Here is a 17,878-nt window from a genome sequence, read left to right as displayed (position 1 = left end):
GCACTGCCTCCGCCTGGTCAAGATGCCTGATCTGTTCAGAATTGCAAGCGGGCATCACGTGTCATTTCCCCGGGGGAGTTGTGGCCAGGAAACGGTTTGCCCCCTTCCCGGTGCATACAGTGAGTGCATAATCAATGCTCAGTACACTGCACACAAGGTAGGAAGTGCCAAGCAAGGGTCTCAGACAGGAACTCAATGGAGTGGTGGCCCTGTGGGCCGGGCCCGCCTGTGGTCTCTTCCAAGTGAAGCTGGAATCGGGCAGCTGCGGGTCTGTGGAGCAGACAGCCCTGGAGACACAGAGGAGCAGACACCCAGCCTCGGGCGTGGAGCTGGGGGACCAGGGGCTGGACATCCACGGAGCCCCTGTGTCCCCCCCACGTCGCAAACCAGATTCAGCCCCCAGAATCACTCCATCTCCTGGCAGGGCCAAGGAAAACAGCATGCCAATGCAGAGTTATCAAGTTCTTTCTTCTTTTTATTGGCAAATATATTTTTATGAAGAACCAAAGAAAATATACATAATTGTAACATATGTACACCAGCTTTATAGATTTTATTTCAAATTTACACAATGTTGATATGTTATTAAAAGATTTTCTGTCGATGCACCTATGTACACTTTATTTACATACATTCATAGGATGTGAAATAAACCTCTCAAAACAAGCTAGTTCATTTGATATTAATTTCTAGACAAAACAAGGAATGCACTTCTAGATCAGGGCTTGGGAGGCTCTACTAGCTCTCTACACCAGCCCTCTCTTCCTGAAGGTGAAGGATTTGTCTGCAAACAGGACGAGGGGCTGGGCCACACGGCACCGTCACCCTGGGGCAAACCTGCGTCTGTCCGTCTCTCCCGCACGTTTAACTCAAGCACATGCACTACCGCCTTGCCGAGAGGGGTTTTTTCACCCAGCCCGCAGCCACCCAGCGGCCAGGTCCTGCCCCTGCACCGCCCTGCGCGCGGACTCTGGCGGTCAGGCCGCGGAAGGAGCCCCGCCCACGACACAGTGCAGCCTGGACTTCTGGCCTACTTCCTTCTTCCCCGCACGCTCCCTCCGGGAACTGACATTTCAACACTGCGCACTTCTTCCCCGGCAATCGAGTGCTGGCCCCGGCCCAGGCCCAGGCGGGGAGCCCGGCAGGAGGGGTTCTGTCTGGGCCGCGGAAAGTGCGGGGCACGCAGGTTGCCTCCGGCCGGCGCGGGCGCGTGCGCGCCGGGTCCCCGGGGAGGTGGCGGTGCTGAGTCCGCACCCCAGGGCTCCAGGTGGCCCAGATGGGCGTCACGTCCCTCCAACGGGGGCTGATAACTTATTGCTACCCAGTGCCTGGCGGAGGCGGCCGCTCGGGGGCGCGGGCCGGGGCGGGGGCGGGTCAGGGCCGCGGCAGCCGGCTGCTGCGCGGGAAGCGGTGCACCTTGACGTGCTTGGACAGGTGGTCGCTGCGGGCGAACTTCTTCTCGCACACGGGGCACTGGTAGGGCTTCACGCCCGAGTGCGAACGCCGGTGTCGCGACAGCTCGTCCGAGCGCGAGAACCTGCGGGACAGGGCGGTCAGCGGCCTCGCCCCCACCGCCCGGCTGAGCCCGTGGGGTCCGCGGGGAGGGCGCCGAGCCCACCCTGCCCCTCCCCCGCCGCCCCTCCAGGGAAGCGAGAGGGGCCGGTCCCCGTGCAGTGGCCTGAGGGCAGCTGGTAACCCCACAGGCCCCCCAACTGCAGCTGTGCCTCAAGCCCCTCAGACCAGAGCCTGGGGCCCCTGGGAGCATCCTCCACGAAGTCCCCCAACTGGGGGCGCAGGCTGGGGCGGAGGCCCTGACCAGCCTGCAGGGGAAGGGCCTTTGTCACAGCAGAGGAGGGGTCCTCAGACTTGACCCCACAACTCCTGGACCCTGCCTGCCTTCCCAGCAGCTGAGAGGTCCCAAGACGACACCACGCCCTGCAAGGTGCTCGGAAGCCTCCACGGCAGCCCAGCTGCCTCCCTGTCGCAGCCCCAGCAGCTGCTGCGAAGGAGCAGCGGCCACGGACCCCAGCTGACCACAGGGCTCAGCTCTTGCCATGGCCGACCTCAGGGACTCCAGCCTCTCCCCACTCCTGAGCTTGATCCTGGCAGTGAGACCCCACCCTGTGCATACACACTGTTGTGCTTTGCGCTCTGCCTACACGAACAGCCCTGGGACATGTGCCCAAACCGTCCCCTCTGTCCGGAAGGCTCTTCCCACGCATCCCTTAGCCCTCAGCATAAATGTCACCTCCTCAGGAAAGCCCTCCAGGATTGCATCCCACCCACAGCTGGGGCCTAGAAGCACTAGGCGTTTCTCCTTTCTGCCTCTGCCACTGCAGCAACTTTAGTTTCCAAGCTTTTGATGAACGTCAGTCTGAGCCACTAGACCGTCAGCTCCATGAGGAAAAGCATGTGCCCCGCGGCCAGCCCAGCACCTGGTGCCTGGGGTGCTTGGTCTGTGCGTCAGTGAGAGAGCAGACACAGCAGCACCTCGGGAGGACAGAGAGCTGTCAGAGAGGCAGCCCTCGCCAGCCCCGGGGTGTACAAGCACCCAGGGCACATGCACACACACAAACATGCCACACTAAAGCCTCTGCCTGCAACTGCAGGGGGCCTGGGGCTCCATCCCTGGGTCGGGAAGATCCCCTGAAGGAGGGTATAGCAACCCACTCCAGTATTCCTGCCTGGAGAATCCCCATGGACAGAGGAGCCTGGCAGGCTACAGCCCATGGGTCATAAAGAGTCGGATACGACTGAGCACGGGGCACACACATGCACGTGTGCACACGCTCACCCACGTGAACACACACACACAGGAGCATCAGGCCCAGCACCCCTGTTGCTGGACCCACGCACGAGAGGAAGGTGGGGTGGTGCCTGCAGCAGCCGTCCCCGCCCCGCCAAGGAGGAGTCAGAGGCTCGGCCGGGCCTGACCCTCCAGGTGGAAGCCCAAGACCCACAGCTGTACGGGGAAGACTGAGTGGGGGCCTCAGCCCAGAGGCGTGGAGGACAAGCTCCACCTTCCTCACTCTCCTGGTGCCCAGAGCGCGTCCAGGCTCCTGTGCTTGGAAGCTGGTGTTCACTTCACGGCCCGGGTGCCTGCGTGCAGGGCAGTGCCGTCAGCACCTTTGGCAATGAGACCCTGGCCCATCTGCCATGAGAGGAAACCTAGGTGCAGAGATGTGAGGCCCTGACCCAGGGTCAGCGGCCACAGAGCGGCCGAGGCCAGAGCAAAAGGGGCCAGACCCAGGTCTTCCCGTCCTGGTGACCACGGGCAGCCTGGCCTCCCCCAGAGTGGGCAGGGTGCCCCGCACCCCTGCAGCTCAAGCGGTTGGAAGGAGCACCAAGGTTCCGGCCGTCAAGGGCCAGCCCGGGACCACCCACCCCAGCGGGAGTCAGGGCCCCCAGGGCAGCAGCAAGGAGGCTCCGCGACGGCCCCCAGCCCCACGCCTCCCCCAGCACGAAGCACAGGGTCAGCCTCACCCTCCCACTCAGGGAGCCAAGACCAGCTCCGCTGGAGACACCACCCCGGGGAGGGCGTGAGGACAGGGGCCGCGAGGAGGCCGGATGGCTCGGTGCGAGCCCGTGTAGCCCCAAGCAAATGCGGGCCCGTCCTGGTCCTCAGGGTCCTCTCTCTTCCAGTGGAGCCTTGGGGTTCTTGTTGACCTTCCGAGGCTCGTCTCAGAGGCCACAGTGGACACACAAGGCAAGTGGCCTCTGGTCGGGGGATGCCTAGGAGGGGTGCATAGCAGGGACAGCGGCTCCGAGAGCAGCCCCCGCCCCCGGATGCCCCCTCCCCTCTCAGGGTCCTGTGACCTGAGCTCCCAGATGACCCCCAGCCCACCTTCTCCCAAACCACAGCCACACAGGATGGGGAGGGCGGCTACGTCTCAGCCTCTGTGGGCAGCAGACCCTGCTCCTCCTGCCTGACCACCTGGCAAGTCACCAAGCTCTCGGAGGTGCTCCCCAGGCACAGGGAAGGGCATACCAGGTGCCAGGACTGAGGGTGCAGAGCGGGTGCGGGGCCCACGGCCGCGAGCTGGGCCCTGATGAGTGTCGACCACAATCCCCATGGCTGGGCTGCAGGGAAGCACAGGTTCAGGGGGCCCTCCGTCAGCCAGAAAGCCGACACTGTGAGCACCCAGGCCGAGGGTGGCGGTGGGGACGTGGGGCCAGGATCAGCGCGGGGCTGCAACCACAGGCAGGGCTCGGGGCCTTGTCGCAGCCCCCGGCCCCATCTCAGCCTCCCCGTGCACCGTGGAGACCCGGGCCCCACCACTGCCCCAGGAGTGGAGGAAGGAGGGCACTCTCCTCGGATGGGACAGGATCTCTGCAGAGAACAGGGGAGGCCGGTGTTCAAGAGGGAAGCGGGAACTTCTAGGCAGAGGCCGACAGCACCTCCTACGCGCGGCCTCAAGCAGGCCCATCCGGCCCGAGCCCCGTCCCGGCCTCTGGAGCCGCGTCCCTATGAGGAAGAGCAGGGACTCCAGGGTCCACGATCAGACACCGAAGGAAGTGGTGGGAGGTCGCCCAGGCCAGGGATGACCCTGGGGGACAGCGCTCCTGGCCCTCAGTGAGCAGGACACAGGACAGGCGCCAGAGGGAGACAGGCAGCTGCTCTTCGCCAGGACCACCAGGAAGGAGAGGGTCTGGGACGCAGAGCGCCCACTGGGAGGGCAGGCGTGGCGCAGGGGGTGGCCCACCCCCTCTGGAGGTGTGGAGGGGCTGCTGCAGGGCGGGCCAGGCCTATGGCCTGCCGGGTGGGGTGGGGTGGGCAGGGAGCCTGGGCCAAGCCCCTGCCTCAGCCACCTCCCAGCTGGGTGATGGTGAGAACTGCATGCCGGCTCCGGCCACGTCTCCTTTCTCTAACGTGGGGCGGCAGAGGGTGAGATGTTGGATAGCATCATCAACTTGACGGACATGAGTCTGAGTAAGCTCCGGGAGTTGGCGATGGACAGGGGAGCCTGGCATGCTGCAGTCCATGGGGGCGCAAAGAGTCGAACACTACTGAGCGACTGGACAACGAAAGTGGGACGAGAGGCTGACGCCTGCTCACAGGCTCAGGATGACGCAGGGCGCCCGCCCAGCACCCCGGAGCTGTGTCTCACTGTCTCACTCCTCAGCCCTTTCCTCCCGGCCCAGAGCTGATGCCTGGAGGCTGATGACCTCGGGGAAGAGACAGGACTCCTGGCACACGAGAGCGCTGCCCAGTGAGAGGTGGTGGCCAGCCCGGCCCTGGGGCTGCACGTGGAAGAGGCATGCTGGCCTCACCACGGCGGGGTGTGCTCTGTCCCCGTGGAGGATGACTGCATCTTTCTGGGCCTCGGTTTCCCCCTACCTAAAACGAGATGGTGCCAACAAACCACAGGGGTGCTGGGAGGCCTCAAAGAGACCAGGATGTGGGAAGGAAAGAGCCAGAGTCATGGCGAGACCAGCGACAGCCACCCCTGGAGGAGAGTGCTGGAGACACAGGCCACTGGGGGCCGTGCCAGCCCGCGCTGCCCGAGGGACCCTGGCGGGCAGACCACATGAGCCTGAGGTCCAGAATGAGGTGTCTGGATAGGAATCTAAGCGTATCTGGGGGTGTGGAAGTCCTGAGGGGCAGAAAGGTAATGAGGCCCCCGTGGAAGGAAGCACGGAAGCCAAGGTGGGGATTTGCAGAGGGGAGCCCAGCTCTAAGACCCTCAGGACAGTGCCTGGCACTCAGAAAGTGCCTGGTGAGCTGGCCACTGTCACCCTCCCCCCTGTCCTGTCCTGACAGAGCTGCCCCGAAGTCAGTCCACCCTCCCACCCACATGCTGGAAGGACGCCCCTCTGCCACTCGGCTGGCAGCTATGACCACGTGGATGGGACACTCCACTCATGGGCGCATAAGCAGCAGTTCATGGTCCCTGAAGACTAACCAGCGAGACACGGCCCCCGCAAGGGGCAGGCGCCCTCAGCTCCCCACCTGGCAGGGACTCTGCCTCACGTGAGCCACACGTGACCCATGAGGGCCAGACCCAGGAGAAGCTGCCCGCCTGGCTGATGGCAGACACGGCTCCCAAGGGCTCTGTAGAGACCTCACGGTGCCAGGCTCCCACCGTCCCTCCCCCACTCAGGGGTCCTGGGCAAGACCACGCAAGGGTTCAGGCAGTGCCCACCATGAATTCCACTCTGGGTTACACACCTCCCCCCATGGGGAACTCACGACCTGCCCCCCTGATGCCCTGGGCCGAGGGTCCTGTCTGCCCTCCAGGATAGCCCGGAACTCAGATCCTCTTCTCCCAGGGGAGCGGCCGAGTGGGCGGCCTTGACCATGACTACACCCTTCCTCCCAGCCTCAGTTCTGGGGGGATGGACAGTGCCCAGGACTGTGAGGCTGCCCACAGCCCCACCCCCACCAAGAAGACAGCACTGGCCTGGGGGTCTCCAGGTGCCACCCTGCAGCGTGGGTGCCGCCCAGTGGAAGCGGGGTGACCCCTCCCAGGTCCCTCACACTCTGACCTCATCCAAGAATGGCACACGACCCGGACAATCCCTGCACACACGGCCCTGGGGGACAGAGGCCGCAAGCAAGCCTTCCACTCAACAGATGAGGAAACTGAGGCTTGGCCAGGGGACCACGGGAGGGCACTGGCCATGGGGCAGAGCTGGACCGGAGTCCACGCCCTGCCACCAGCCGCCCCACCCCTGGGGTCAGGATATCCCCTGCTGCGGCTGGACTGCAGCAGGGCCCCGGGTCTGCCCACCGACCCTGGTTTTCCCGCCGGCTGTTGGGCCTGCCCTGAAGCACACCGGCTGACTCTGCCTGATGCTGTGGGCAGTGCAGGGCTGGAGCTGGGCTCCCGGAGCCCTCAGGGCTGTGGGTGCCAAGGCAAAGCCCCTTCTCTGGCCAGCTCAGCACCTCACAACCCGGGACGCTGGGCACAGGGCTCCCATCCGTCTAGCCTCAGCCCGCCGCGACGCTGAGGCCAGCACCTCCGGCCTGGGGCCGGCTCTCCCCCGCTCTCAGGAGCAATGCCGTCAGGAAGCACCGGGTGTCGTGTGCACCCATACACACGCATGGGCACAAACATGCAGCGTGCACAATCCCGTGTGGCCACACGTGCCCCTTGTGAGGCTCCGGTCTGCACAAAGCCAAGCATGCCTCCCACCCCCTCACACGGAAGCCACACTAGGCAGGACCGAGTGTGCAAGGAGCACATGTGCCTCCCAGGCTGGCCAGCTTCCTGCAGGGGGGCGTCCTGAGCATGTCATCCCTGACCTGTGCCAGAGCCTCAGGAAAAGGTTCCCTCCCAAGAGGGCGAGCCTGCCCAGGGGGACTGGGGGTGGCCCATGGGGGTCCTACCCGCTCTGCCTGCCCAGGGGCTGGGTGACCCTGGGCAAGCCCCCACCCCCGCTTTGAGAGCTGGGTCCCCCACCGTGCACCGAGTAGAGAGCCTGGAAGCAGTCTCCCGCTTCTGGCTTGGCACCCGAGCCTGGAGCCCCCCCAGTGGCCTTTCTGGCGTACCCAGCACAGCGCCAGGTCCCCCAGGACGGCTGTCAACTGGCTGGGCCTTCAGGCTGTACAGGCAGCTGCTTCTGGCCCCTGGCCTCGACCCCATCAGCAAAGGGCTGCGTGCCCGCCAGTTACAAAGCTGCTCCAGCTTCCATGCGCTCAGCGATGAAGGGAGTTGAGAGGTGGTACTTACCCTTGGGGTGCCGTGGGGTTGCGCGGCACGCACACGCGCAGCACGGGAATGCCGCGGGGATGTGCAGTGCGCAGCCGCCCTCTGCGGCTCTCAGCAGCCCAGGCGCCATCAGGGGAGCCCTTAGCATGGCCCAGCCCCTCCCCGGCACAGCCACAGCCTCACCTGGTCACCGTGAAACTGTACTCCAGCACTCGGAGACACAAGGGGACCTCTGGGCCTGCCCACCCCCTCCCCGCCCTAAGCAGCCTTATCCAAGCGCAGAGGACGCGGTCTTGGCCACGCACCCCGGGAGCAGAGGCGCGCAGGCCCTGCGCAATGCCTGGCCGCCGCCGCCATACTGACCTCCAGCCGCAGCCTGGCCAGGTGCAGGCGAAGGGCTTCTCGCCCGTGTGCCGGCGCAGGTGCGCCTTCAGGTGGCTGCTCTTGGTGTACATCTTGCTGCAGCCAGGGAAAGTGCACCTGTGCATTTTGATGAGTTCAGCCGCCGGGTTCTTGGGGAACTTCTGGCCCACGAGGAGGCCCGCGGAGCCGGGCCCCAGGGGTCCCGACCCAAGGGGCTTGGCGGCGATGGGCACGGGGGCAATGCGCACGAACTTGGACGGCAAGCTGAGGCTAGATGAGGGCAGCACCTGGGGCACAAGTGTGAAGGTCTGGCCCTGAATACTGACCAGCAGCTGCGCCACCCTGACGGCCTCCGGGGGCTGCCCCGGGGAGGCGGGCTCGGCGCCCGACTCCTGCTTCACCGGCACCGGCTGGATCTGCAGCAGCAGGGGGACTGGGGGGTCGGGGGCAGGGGCCCCAGCTGGGCCCTGGCTGCCAGCCGCACCAGCCCCCGGCGGAGGGGCGCAGCGCTCTCTGCCGCTGGCCCCGGGGTGGAGGTGGCCTCTGTGCGGCCCAGTGGAGAGCTGGCCACAGGTGTCCAAGTCCTTGCCACTGCCCTCTGGGGCCTGCTTCACCGCTGGCTCCATGTTCTCCTCCAGAAACTCTTCAATCTCCTCCAGGGTGGGCTGGAAGGGCCGAGGGACATCATCGGGGTTGCCCACGGGGAACTCGGGGAAGCTGAAATGCTCCCCCTTCACGGGGGCCGGTGTTTTCCGCCAGGTCCCCCAGGCCATGGGGCTGCCATGAGCCGCAACGCCGCTGCCCAGGGTGGCCTGGGACAGCAGGAAGTCCAGGATACTGTCCTGGCCCTCAGCCCCCCGGCCGCCTCCATAGCAGGAACACAGGGTTTGCGAGTCGGGGCTGGCACAGGAGCAGAGGCTGGAGGCGTCACTGTCGTCCTCGGAGAGGGGCGAGGGTAGCATGTGGTACGCTCGCCCATCACCCAGAAAACAGACGGGGCGTTTCAGCGACGAGAAGGTCTCGTCCACTGGGAGCAAGTGGTCCACCATGCTGGCCTGGCGGCTGCAGAGAAAACCAAAAAGGCCCCGTCAGGAAAGCAGCGCAGTCAACCCCCTCCTTGGAGGCGCCTGGCTCCACGCCGTGGCCAGCCACAGCCTCCCGCCACCCCAGGCCTGGATTCTGCCTCCATCCATCCGATGGGGGAACGCTGCAAGCGTGTTTTCCGGAATTGCACCACCTGTTTGTAAAAGTGCTCTCCAAGCCCATTGCACAACCCGGCTCTTGCGGCTTCACACAGATTTTTCAGAACAATTCTGAGAAGGAACACGCATGTCTGAGTGCGAGTGCATGTGAGGGAGAGGGTGGGCGTGTGAGGAGGCGCTCTGCACCCCCAACAGCCAGGCGGGAACCCCATCCAGCTGAGCAGAGTCGCCATCATTCCTGGACAACTGACCTTGGTCCCGTTCCTGCAGAATTGCTGGCGGGGGTTGTTGGGGGAGGAGGATGGCCACATGCCCTCTGACCCCCTGTTGCTGCAGCTTGGGTAGGTTTGCCAGATTGAGCAAATAAAAATAAAGGCCACCCGGTTCAACTTGAAACTGAGTTTTAAAAAAATGAACAACTTTTAACAGAAGTATGTCCAAACATTGGATACAGCAGGCTTATACTAAAAAATTGTTTCATCTGAGAACTCAAATATAAATGAGGAGTTTGTATTTCAACCAGACAAGTCTACTCTGAGGCATAAATTAAAGACCCCCTCTCAAGGGCTGTCTGACCACCTGAAAGGGGGCAGCCCACCCACAACCTGGTCCTCGGGCCCACCACATCTCGGCTGCCTCTCCAGTGAATTAGGGACAGGCTTCCACCAAGCACCCTCCACTGGACTGGGCACCTTCAGGGGATTCACCAGTGGTGGAAGGGCCCTGCCTTGCGATAACTCAGGGAGAACATACCCCAGTCCCAGGGCCCAGCTACTCCCGCCTTTGACTCACAGCTGCCGGGCAGACGATGAGACCCCCAGCCAGCACCCTGTGGAGCACTCACCCAGCTCACGCCGCCTCCCTACCAGACCCGGGCCCCTGTGGTGCAGGCTGGGCGGTCGCCTCTGGTTGTGTTCCCAGCCCCTGGTGAGGCTTCTGGTGCCCAGGAGGGGCTCAGGGCACGTCAGCAGAGAGGACAGGGGCAGGCTGAAGGCCATGCGGGTCGGTGTCCAAGGAGAGTCAACAGTGGCTGTGACAGGGCCACCTCTGCAGACCTTTGTCCCCACCCAGTGACCATGGCGGGTGTTTACTGAGTTGAGGAAGGGGAACGATCTGCAGCTAAAGCAGACAGTCTTGGCCGCCGGGCACCACGTCCGCTCCCACTACAACCATCTCTGTCTCAAGCACTCGGCCTGGGCCCGGCACTGCCCGACGGTCAGCACTGCCCAACAGTCAGCAGGCCCAGCCAGTGGTCAGGACCTCCCAGGGCCAGGCCATCCTCAGCTGTGACCTGGGGCCAGTCCTTGCTCCCCCAAACCCCAGTCTCCCCACCTGTCCCATGTGTAATGACCCGGCCAGGAAGCCTCACAGAGCCCCAGGAAAATAAGGTGCAAGTCTGCATCCAGGGCAGGGTTTGCAGGAGAAGTTTGGCTTTTTAGGTAAGGAATTAAAGCTGGGAGTTTTCACTATTCAGTGAATCAGGTGCTGAGAAGGCATGAAAATGCCAGATAATGTGAAGAACAAAGCCCACACTCAGCCTGAGACCCCAACCTCCACCCCGTCGCCCACACTGAGCTCCAGTCTCTGCAGCTTGTCAGCTGTGTGACCTCAGGCAGGCAGTACAACCTCTCTGTGCCATGCGTTGGGTGGGCATCCTGACAACTGTGCCTAGTTCCTGGGTTTTTGTAAGACCAATGAGCTTACACAAGCTGAGCACTCACTACAGGGGCAGACAGGCAGCACCAGCCGTCAGGGTGAGCCTCAAGGGTGAGGTCGTGGTCTTTCTCCCCTCTGCCGCCATGCTGAAAAACCCGGGGACTCCGGTCTTCCTAGAACCAGGCAGGAACCAGGCAGAAAGGCAGACCAGGCCTTGTCCCTGCCCTTGAAACTCTCCCCAGAAATGTGATCACTACCTGACTATTCCATGATATTGAGGAATTACAGTCAATATTTTTAAATGGGATGATGTATTGAGGTTGGTACATACTTTTCAAAGGAGGCCTTACACTTTAGAGACATAAACTAAGATATCCACAGATTAAATGATATAAAACAAATAAGAGGGGAATAAGTACAGCAAGACGGGGGAGGCGGGAACTTAAGAGAGCCCCAAAGGAACGGACCCAGTCTCCTCCCAGAAGGCTGGTCTGCCCCAGACCACTGCTCCACCTGCCCCACTCACAGGCTGTGCACAAGCTCACCAGCCTCAGGGCCCCAGGCCAGGGCCCCAGCACTTCCCTCTCCACAGACCCCTCTTCCCAGCCCTCTAGGAGGGAGCCCCTGATTTAGATCCCTCAGCTCCGAAGTCACTCCCTGTGAGGTCTCCCTACCTGCCCACCACCCGCTGCTATACCACCCTGCATCATAGTCTTCCTAACAGTTCCGACTGCAGTTATGTATTTATGCACTTCGTTCTCGGTCTCCCCACCAGAATATAAGCCATTTGGACTGTCTACCCCCGAATCTGAAACAAGACCCTGGCCGCACTTTGCTGATGAGTGCAAAGGCCCGGGGGTGGGGCCCGCAGCAGACGGCATGGGTCCTCGGGCAGGTCTCCTCGGCGGGGAGGACGCGAACACAGAGCCCACGGGGCCCGCGGGGCGCCCGGACCGGCCCTGAAACACAGTAGCACGTGGCCCGGCCAGCGACGCAGGCCGCGAGGAGGGGGGGACGCCCTGTCCCGGGCAGCGTCCCCGGCCGCGGCCGGACTCCGCCCCTCCCCGCCCGGCCGGCCGGGCCTGCTGTTTATCCTCCCGGGGACACGGCGGCCGCAGGAACAACATGTAATTGATAACAAGCCGAGCGCCGGCCAAGGGCCTTCCATTGGGTCAGCGTGCAGACCACGGCGGGGGGGCCGCCCTTCAAAATAAGAGTCCCGCGGCCGCGGCCTCGCACCTGTGGGGCGGCGGGGCTCCCCGCGCTCCGCCGGGTCCCTGGAGGCGGCGGAGTGGCTGCAGGGCCTCTGGCACCCGGGGACCCGTCACTCCCGGGGCCTGGGCCGGCAAACAGCAGGGGTGGAGGGAGGGCCCGAAGGGACCCGCAGAGGGGCGGGCGGGGGCGCCGGCGGGGGCGCGAGCTCCTGCCGCGTGACTGCGCGTGCGGGGCGCGCTGAGGGCCGGGTGGGGGCCCCGCGACGCCCCGGCGCGCGTGGGACCGCGCGTGGGAAGGGGCGGGGGAGCCGGGCTCCGCCTCCCCTGGGCCGGCCGCGGTGACCGGCAGTAACCCCTCCGCCCACAGGCCCCGCCGCGCCCGCCATATGGGTGGCCGGCCCGCGAGGGGCGCGCGGACGCGTGGGGCCAGGCGCCGAGGCCGGCGCGGGGACTGGGCCGGTGCCGGTGGGCACGGGGGATCGCCGTCCCGCCTGCCCGGCCCCGGCCCCGGCCCCGGCCCCGCGCCGAGGGCCCCGCTCCGCCGACATCTCCCCCGACGCTCTCGCGGAGCCGGGACAGCCGTGCGGGCGCCCGGTCCGACGCGCAGAGGGCCCCCGGCGCCCCCGCCGGGCCCGGTCCAGGCGCGCCCGTCCTCGCCGCGCGCTCCCACCTGAACTCGGCACGGCCGGCCGGCGGCCAGGCCCGGCGATCCCGGGCCCACGCAGGCTGCGCTGGGGGCGGCGGCCGCGCGTCCCGCACTCACTCGCCTCGCCCGGCCCGCGTCGCTGCGGCCGAGCCCCCGCCGCCGCCGCCGCTTCTCGGCGCTCACTCCCCGGGCTCACGTGACGCGCCGGGCGCCGCGAAGGCTCGCAGGAGGCTCGGCTTCGGGCGCGCGCCCCATTGGCCCGCGCCGCGCGTCACGCGCCCCGGACCCGCCCCCCTGCCCCGCCCCCGGACACGCCCCTTCCCCGTCCCGGCCCCGCCCAGTAGCCCCTCCCAGGCCAAGGCCCCGCCCCTGCCCCGCCCCTCCAGTCGCCGTGGCCTGGCCGCTGCTGGCTCCCGAGGTTTTAGCCCAGGTGAGAACGAACGCGGGCCTGGCCTGGGGCTCCGAGGAGGGTCCACGCGGGCTGAGCGCCGCCGGACAGCCTCGGCCCGACCCTCCCTACCTCGCTCCCATCTGCAGCCCCGGGCAGCCAACAGGCAAAGCTGGGACTTGTACGGGACGTTGCTGGAGAGATGCGGGCGAGCGTCCGGTGAGTCGCCAGCCCACTCGGGACAGCGCGCTCGCTCGAGTCCGCGGCAGCCCCCGGGGGACAGGAGGCGCGGGACGCTGAGTGACCAGCCCTGGAGACACGTGCGCTGAAGGTGGCATCTTGCGCACCGTTTACACAAACCTGTCGTCTTCTCAGCCAACATGTTACGGATGAAGAGGACTCTGAGGCCGCGGTCCACCCGGACACAGCTGGTAAGAAGGGAGGCGGATGAGCAAGCCCGGTGGTCCATCCTCGCCGCCCAGATAGCATCTTCCAGACAACCTCGATGGTAGCCTGGGAGTGCCTTCTACAGAGGGTGCATCCTTACCTCCTGGTGTGGGAGGGGAAGAGCATTTCTGATTCTGTTCCTCTCCAGGACACTGCTGGAGCTGGAACTGATAGCTGGGACCTGTCTAGGCTCTCCGGAGTGCTGTGGGTCTGGGTTCCTAAGACTATGCGGGACATTGGACCCTGAGTCCTGGGACCCTCTCCATGCACGCCCCAGAGCCAGGCATACAAATCTGGCTGCCATCAGGGGCCAAACTGGGGCTCTGTGGGAGGGTTTGGAGGAGACTGGCCTCGAGATGGAGGATGGTGATGGTGCGTCTGCACCGCCTCAACATTCATGCAGGCCCTGGCCAGCATCTGCAGAACAGACCCAGCTGGCTCCTTCTTATAGAAGAGATGGAGGTCTGCAGGGTTCAGGCTCACTGCCTGGTCTCTGTGCAAGTGAGAGGCAGGCACATCCCTGCCTGTCATCGGTCCTTTGCTCCCCATACACTCTCAGGCCAGTCTTCCCCATCTTCTCACTGGCAATCACTCTGAAAGGTCAGAAGAAGCTTGGAAATGAAGGTGCATCCATGGCTTCAGCATGCCAGGAAGCTTCTGCACAGGCATGTACGGTTGTCACTTAATGTGGAAAGCAAGAATGGGAACTCGGTGCAGGACAGGAAGCCTGGTGTGCTGCAGTCCCTGGGGGTGCAAAGAGTCGGGCACGACTGAGCAACTGAAGAACAGTAAAAAGAGATGAAGTTTACCAGAGGGAGGTGAGGGGTGGAACTGCAGGAGGGTGATCAGAAGGCACGAACTTCTAGGTAAGGATAAACAGCTAGGGATGTTACGTTGCTGTGGTTCAGTTACTAAGTCATGTCTGACTCTTTGTGACGCCATGAACTGCAGCACCCCAGGCTTCCCTGTCCTTCACTGTCTCCCAGAGTTTACTCAAGCTCATGTCCATTGAGTCGGTGATGTAACATACAGCATGATAAATATAATTAACTCTGCTGTGTGTTATCTATGGAAGTCATTAAGAGACTAGAACCTAAGAGTTCTTATCACAAAAACCTTTTTTTCTCCTTTTGCTTTTATTGTATCCATATGAGATACATACTAAACTTATCGCAATAATCACTTTACAACATGTGTAAGTCAAACCATTATGTTGTACACCTTATGCAGTGACATGTGTCAATTATGTCTCAGTAAAACTGGAGAAAAATAAAGAAACTGGAGAACAGTCAAGATGCTGTCTTACAGCCTGCATCAGATCATGTCGCTTCTCCGAACACTGAGCGGCTCCCGCCTCCCACTGTCTGCAGTGCCCTGCAGGCTTGGCCTCCAACCTGACCATGATCTTCGCTGCTCTTCTCTCACCCTTGCTGACATCACTGTGACCACACTGGCCGCTGCGGCTCCACAGACGTTACAGACACGATCCCGCCTCAGGGCCTTCACGCTTGCTGCTCCTGCTGCTTGTGTGAGCACGTTCCCAGGGCTGTATCGCCCTCTCTGGGATTTTATTCAAATGTTACCTTCCCTGGTGCTGGCTCAGAAAGTAAAGAATCTGCCTGCAATGCAGGAGACCCGGCTTTGATCCCTGAATCAGGAAGATCCCCTGGAGGAGGGCATGGCAACCCACTCCAGAGTTCTTGCCTGGAGAATCCCATGGACGGAGGAGCCTGGCGGGCACAGTCCATGGGGTTACAAACAGTCGGATACAAATAAGGGACTAACACTACCTTCTCAGGGAGCCCTGCCTTGACCACCCAGTCTCAAATGTTCACACTCCCCTGATATGTCCTCTTCCTCTATCCTGTTGAACTTTTCTTCCTGGTGCTTCTTCCCTGCTAACATATTATACATTCTGCATTTTGTTTCATTTGCTTTTTGTCTCCTCCAGAGAATGTAAGTTCCACCAAAGCAGTGATCTCTGTCCCTTCTGTCCCTTCATATCTCCAGCACCAAGCACTCAGTAAGTGCTCCATTGTGGAATTAATGAGTTTCTAAAAGACTTAAATGTGGTCAGCTTGGGAGAAATTAAACAGCTCTGAGGAATTGCTGCCAAACAGGTTAAGGAGTTGGTCACTGGGGAGTTTAGGAGACCCATTTTCCCCAGAGACCCAGAACACCCCTGGCCAGTTTCCATGGGGCTGCTCAGTAAAGGTGCCCCTACCTGGCTCATTCTCCCCTCCTGGTCAGACCTGCTCACCCTTCAGGTATCAGCAGCCCCTCAAGTCCCATCTCAGCCTTGCCTCGCACTGCAGGCTGGGTCAGGCTCGAATGCCTGTGCTTCGTGGCCCAGGGCCTGGAATGAGAGGGCTCTGATGTGTGTGTGGACTGAAGGAGTGAGTGAGTGAGGACCCTGGCAGCCCAAGCTCTGTGAAGGCAGGAAGTGTACGAGTCTTGGTTTCACAACATCCTCCTGCCTGGAAGGGCCTCGATGAGTGCCTGACAGATGGGTGGCTGAGCTTTTTGGGGGGCTGGGCCATTTCTTAGTCGCCCCAGGAAGCCCACAGTACCCAGCTTGGGGCGGGGGGAGTGTGTCCAGTAGAACTTTCCATGATTGAGAACGCTGTCCACTAAGGCACCGCGTGCGGCAGTGCATCGGACAGCCTGGGGACTGGAAAGAAGGACAGAGAGGACGAGACTGGCTGAGGCCGGGGGGATGGCAGCAGCCCGTGGGGCGCGCTCTGTGACACAGGCCAGCCACGACGAGACAGAAGCTGTGGGGGAGCCAGGGAGAGCTCCCGAAGATGGAGAGCAGCATCATCTTCACAGAAACCCGGGCGAGGCTGATCTGAGAGTGGACATACCTGAGAACCACATCGAAGGATAGACGGAAAGTGTACAAGTCCACAGCGGAGCTCAGTGTCCCCTGGGCAGGAGTCGGGTTCACGTTCAGAAAAAGGAAGAGGGAGACCGCCGCCCAGGTGCTCCTCGGGGAGGGGCGCTGGTGGGGTGACTAGTTAATGAGTCACTCCCGCCCAGCTAAAGTCCCAGGGTCAGCATGTGCACTGCGCACCAGCCGAAGCCTCTCCTCCCATCCCCTCTCCCGGCTCACTGGCCATCACTTTTCTGAGCAAACCACAAGGAAGCAAGAGTTGGGAACTGGCTTCCCACTGAGGGGGCACCCTACAAGAGCCCTGGGCTGATGTGAAGACTCCAAGGTCGACACCCCCACCAGAGTCAGGCGGGATTCCTCCTTCAAAACAGTGAGGGGAGCACGAGCTCAAGTGAAAGACAGACATGACCAGAGCATGCAAATAGCCTGTCCCTGCCAAAGTGGGTGTCTGACCTCACCACTGATCCCAGAAAAAACAGACATGACCAGAGCATGCAAATAGCCTGTCCCTGCCAAAGTGGGTGTCTGACCTCACCACTGATCCCAGAAAAAACAGACATGACCAGAGCATGCAAATAGCCTGTCCCTGCCAAAGTGGGTGTCTGACCTCACCACTGATCCCAGAAATGCCAAATACCCTTTCATCCAATTGATCAGAATATTTTAGAGTGATTCTACTATTGGAAAGACGGGAAGTTGGTGCCTTCCCAGGAAGCAACCTTGAATTCTGTACAGCACTCCTGAGTCAGTACATGTCCTTCTAGAGCCTGAGCATAAAGAAATGATCAGATTCACAGTCAGATTTATGAACAGATTTCTTCTCAATATTACTGACACTTGAGAAAAATTGGAAACCAACTAAAGTCCAACAAAAGGAAAAATTGATGATGAACCGCGTGTGCAGCGGAATACCATTTGTCTATTTCAATCAGGATTTTAAAGGACCTGTTCACTCACTGAGTCGTGTCCAGCTCTTTGCCACCCCATGGACAACAGCACAGCAGTGTTCCTTGTCCTTCATTATCTCCTGGAATTTGCTCAAACTCACGTCCAGTGAGTCAGTCATGCCATCCAACCATCTCATCCTTTGTCGTCCCCTTCTCCTCCTGCCTTCAATCTTTCCCCAAATCAGGGTATTTTCTAGTGAGTCAGCTCTTCCCATGAGGTGGCCAAAGTACTGAAGCTTCAGCTTCAGCATCAGTCCTTCCAATGAATATTCAGGGTTGATTTCTTTTAGGATGGACTGATTCAATCCCCTTGTACTCCAAGGAACTGTCAAAAGTCTTCTCCAGCCTTTGTTCTCAGTTGCTCAGTCGTATCTGACTCTTTGCAACCCCATGGACTGTAGCCCACCAGGGTCCTCTGTCCATAGTATTTTCCTGGCAAGAATACTGGGGTCAGTTGCCATAGTTTAAAA

General features: G+C 62.0%; 1 protein-coding gene across 3 annotated transcripts; it reads right to left on the bottom strand.

Annotated features, from left to right (window-relative positions):
- Window positions 1-454: 454 nt before the first annotated feature.
- Window positions 455-16,456, bottom strand: KLF15 (KLF transcription factor 15). Of its 3 annotated transcripts, none has more exons than XM_086369049.1 (3): window positions 16,433-16,456; window positions 8,016-9,077; window positions 455-1,537 (listed from the first exon to the last, which is right to left on the bottom strand). In XM_086369049.1, exons 2-3 carry the CDS (start codon window positions 9,062-9,064, stop codon window positions 1,375-1,377), a joined length of 1,212 nt encoding a protein of 403 aa, XP_086225175.1. In that variant the 5' UTR covers window positions 9,065-9,077; window positions 16,433-16,456; the 3' UTR covers window positions 455-1,374. The 3 variants fall into 3 exon arrangements, with proteins under 3 accessions (XP_086225175.1, XP_086225173.1, XP_086225174.1); XM_086369047.1 differs by lacking the exon at window positions 16,433-16,456 and adding an exon at window positions 12,758-12,918; XM_086369048.1 differs by lacking the exon at window positions 16,433-16,456 and adding an exon at window positions 10,062-10,175.
- Between the last annotated feature and the right edge of the window lie 1,422 nt (window positions 16,457-17,878).

The sequence above is a fragment of the Bos grunniens genome, chromosome 22 (genome assembly GCF_055505025.1).
Source record: "Bos grunniens cultivar Pamir isolate PY7600 chromosome 22, Bosgru_T2T1.0, whole genome shotgun sequence".
NCBI classification, from domain to species: domain Eukaryota; kingdom Metazoa; phylum Chordata; class Mammalia; order Artiodactyla; family Bovidae; genus Bos; species Bos grunniens.
The sequence above is the reverse complement of the archived record's forward strand: the minus strand, read 5'-3'. Positions and strand labels throughout refer to the sequence as shown.

Bases quoted from the DNA above. Each gene is read 5' to 3' on its own strand.
- KLF15 (XM_086369049.1), bottom strand. From the start codon at position 9,064: ATGGTGGACCACTTGCTCCCAGTGGACGAGACCTTCTCGTCGCTGAAA. The intron at 1,538-8,015 runs GTCAGTATGGCG...CCTGTCCCGCAG, and splicing joins TGGCCAGGCTGCGGCTGGAG to GTTCTCGCGCTCGGACGAGC.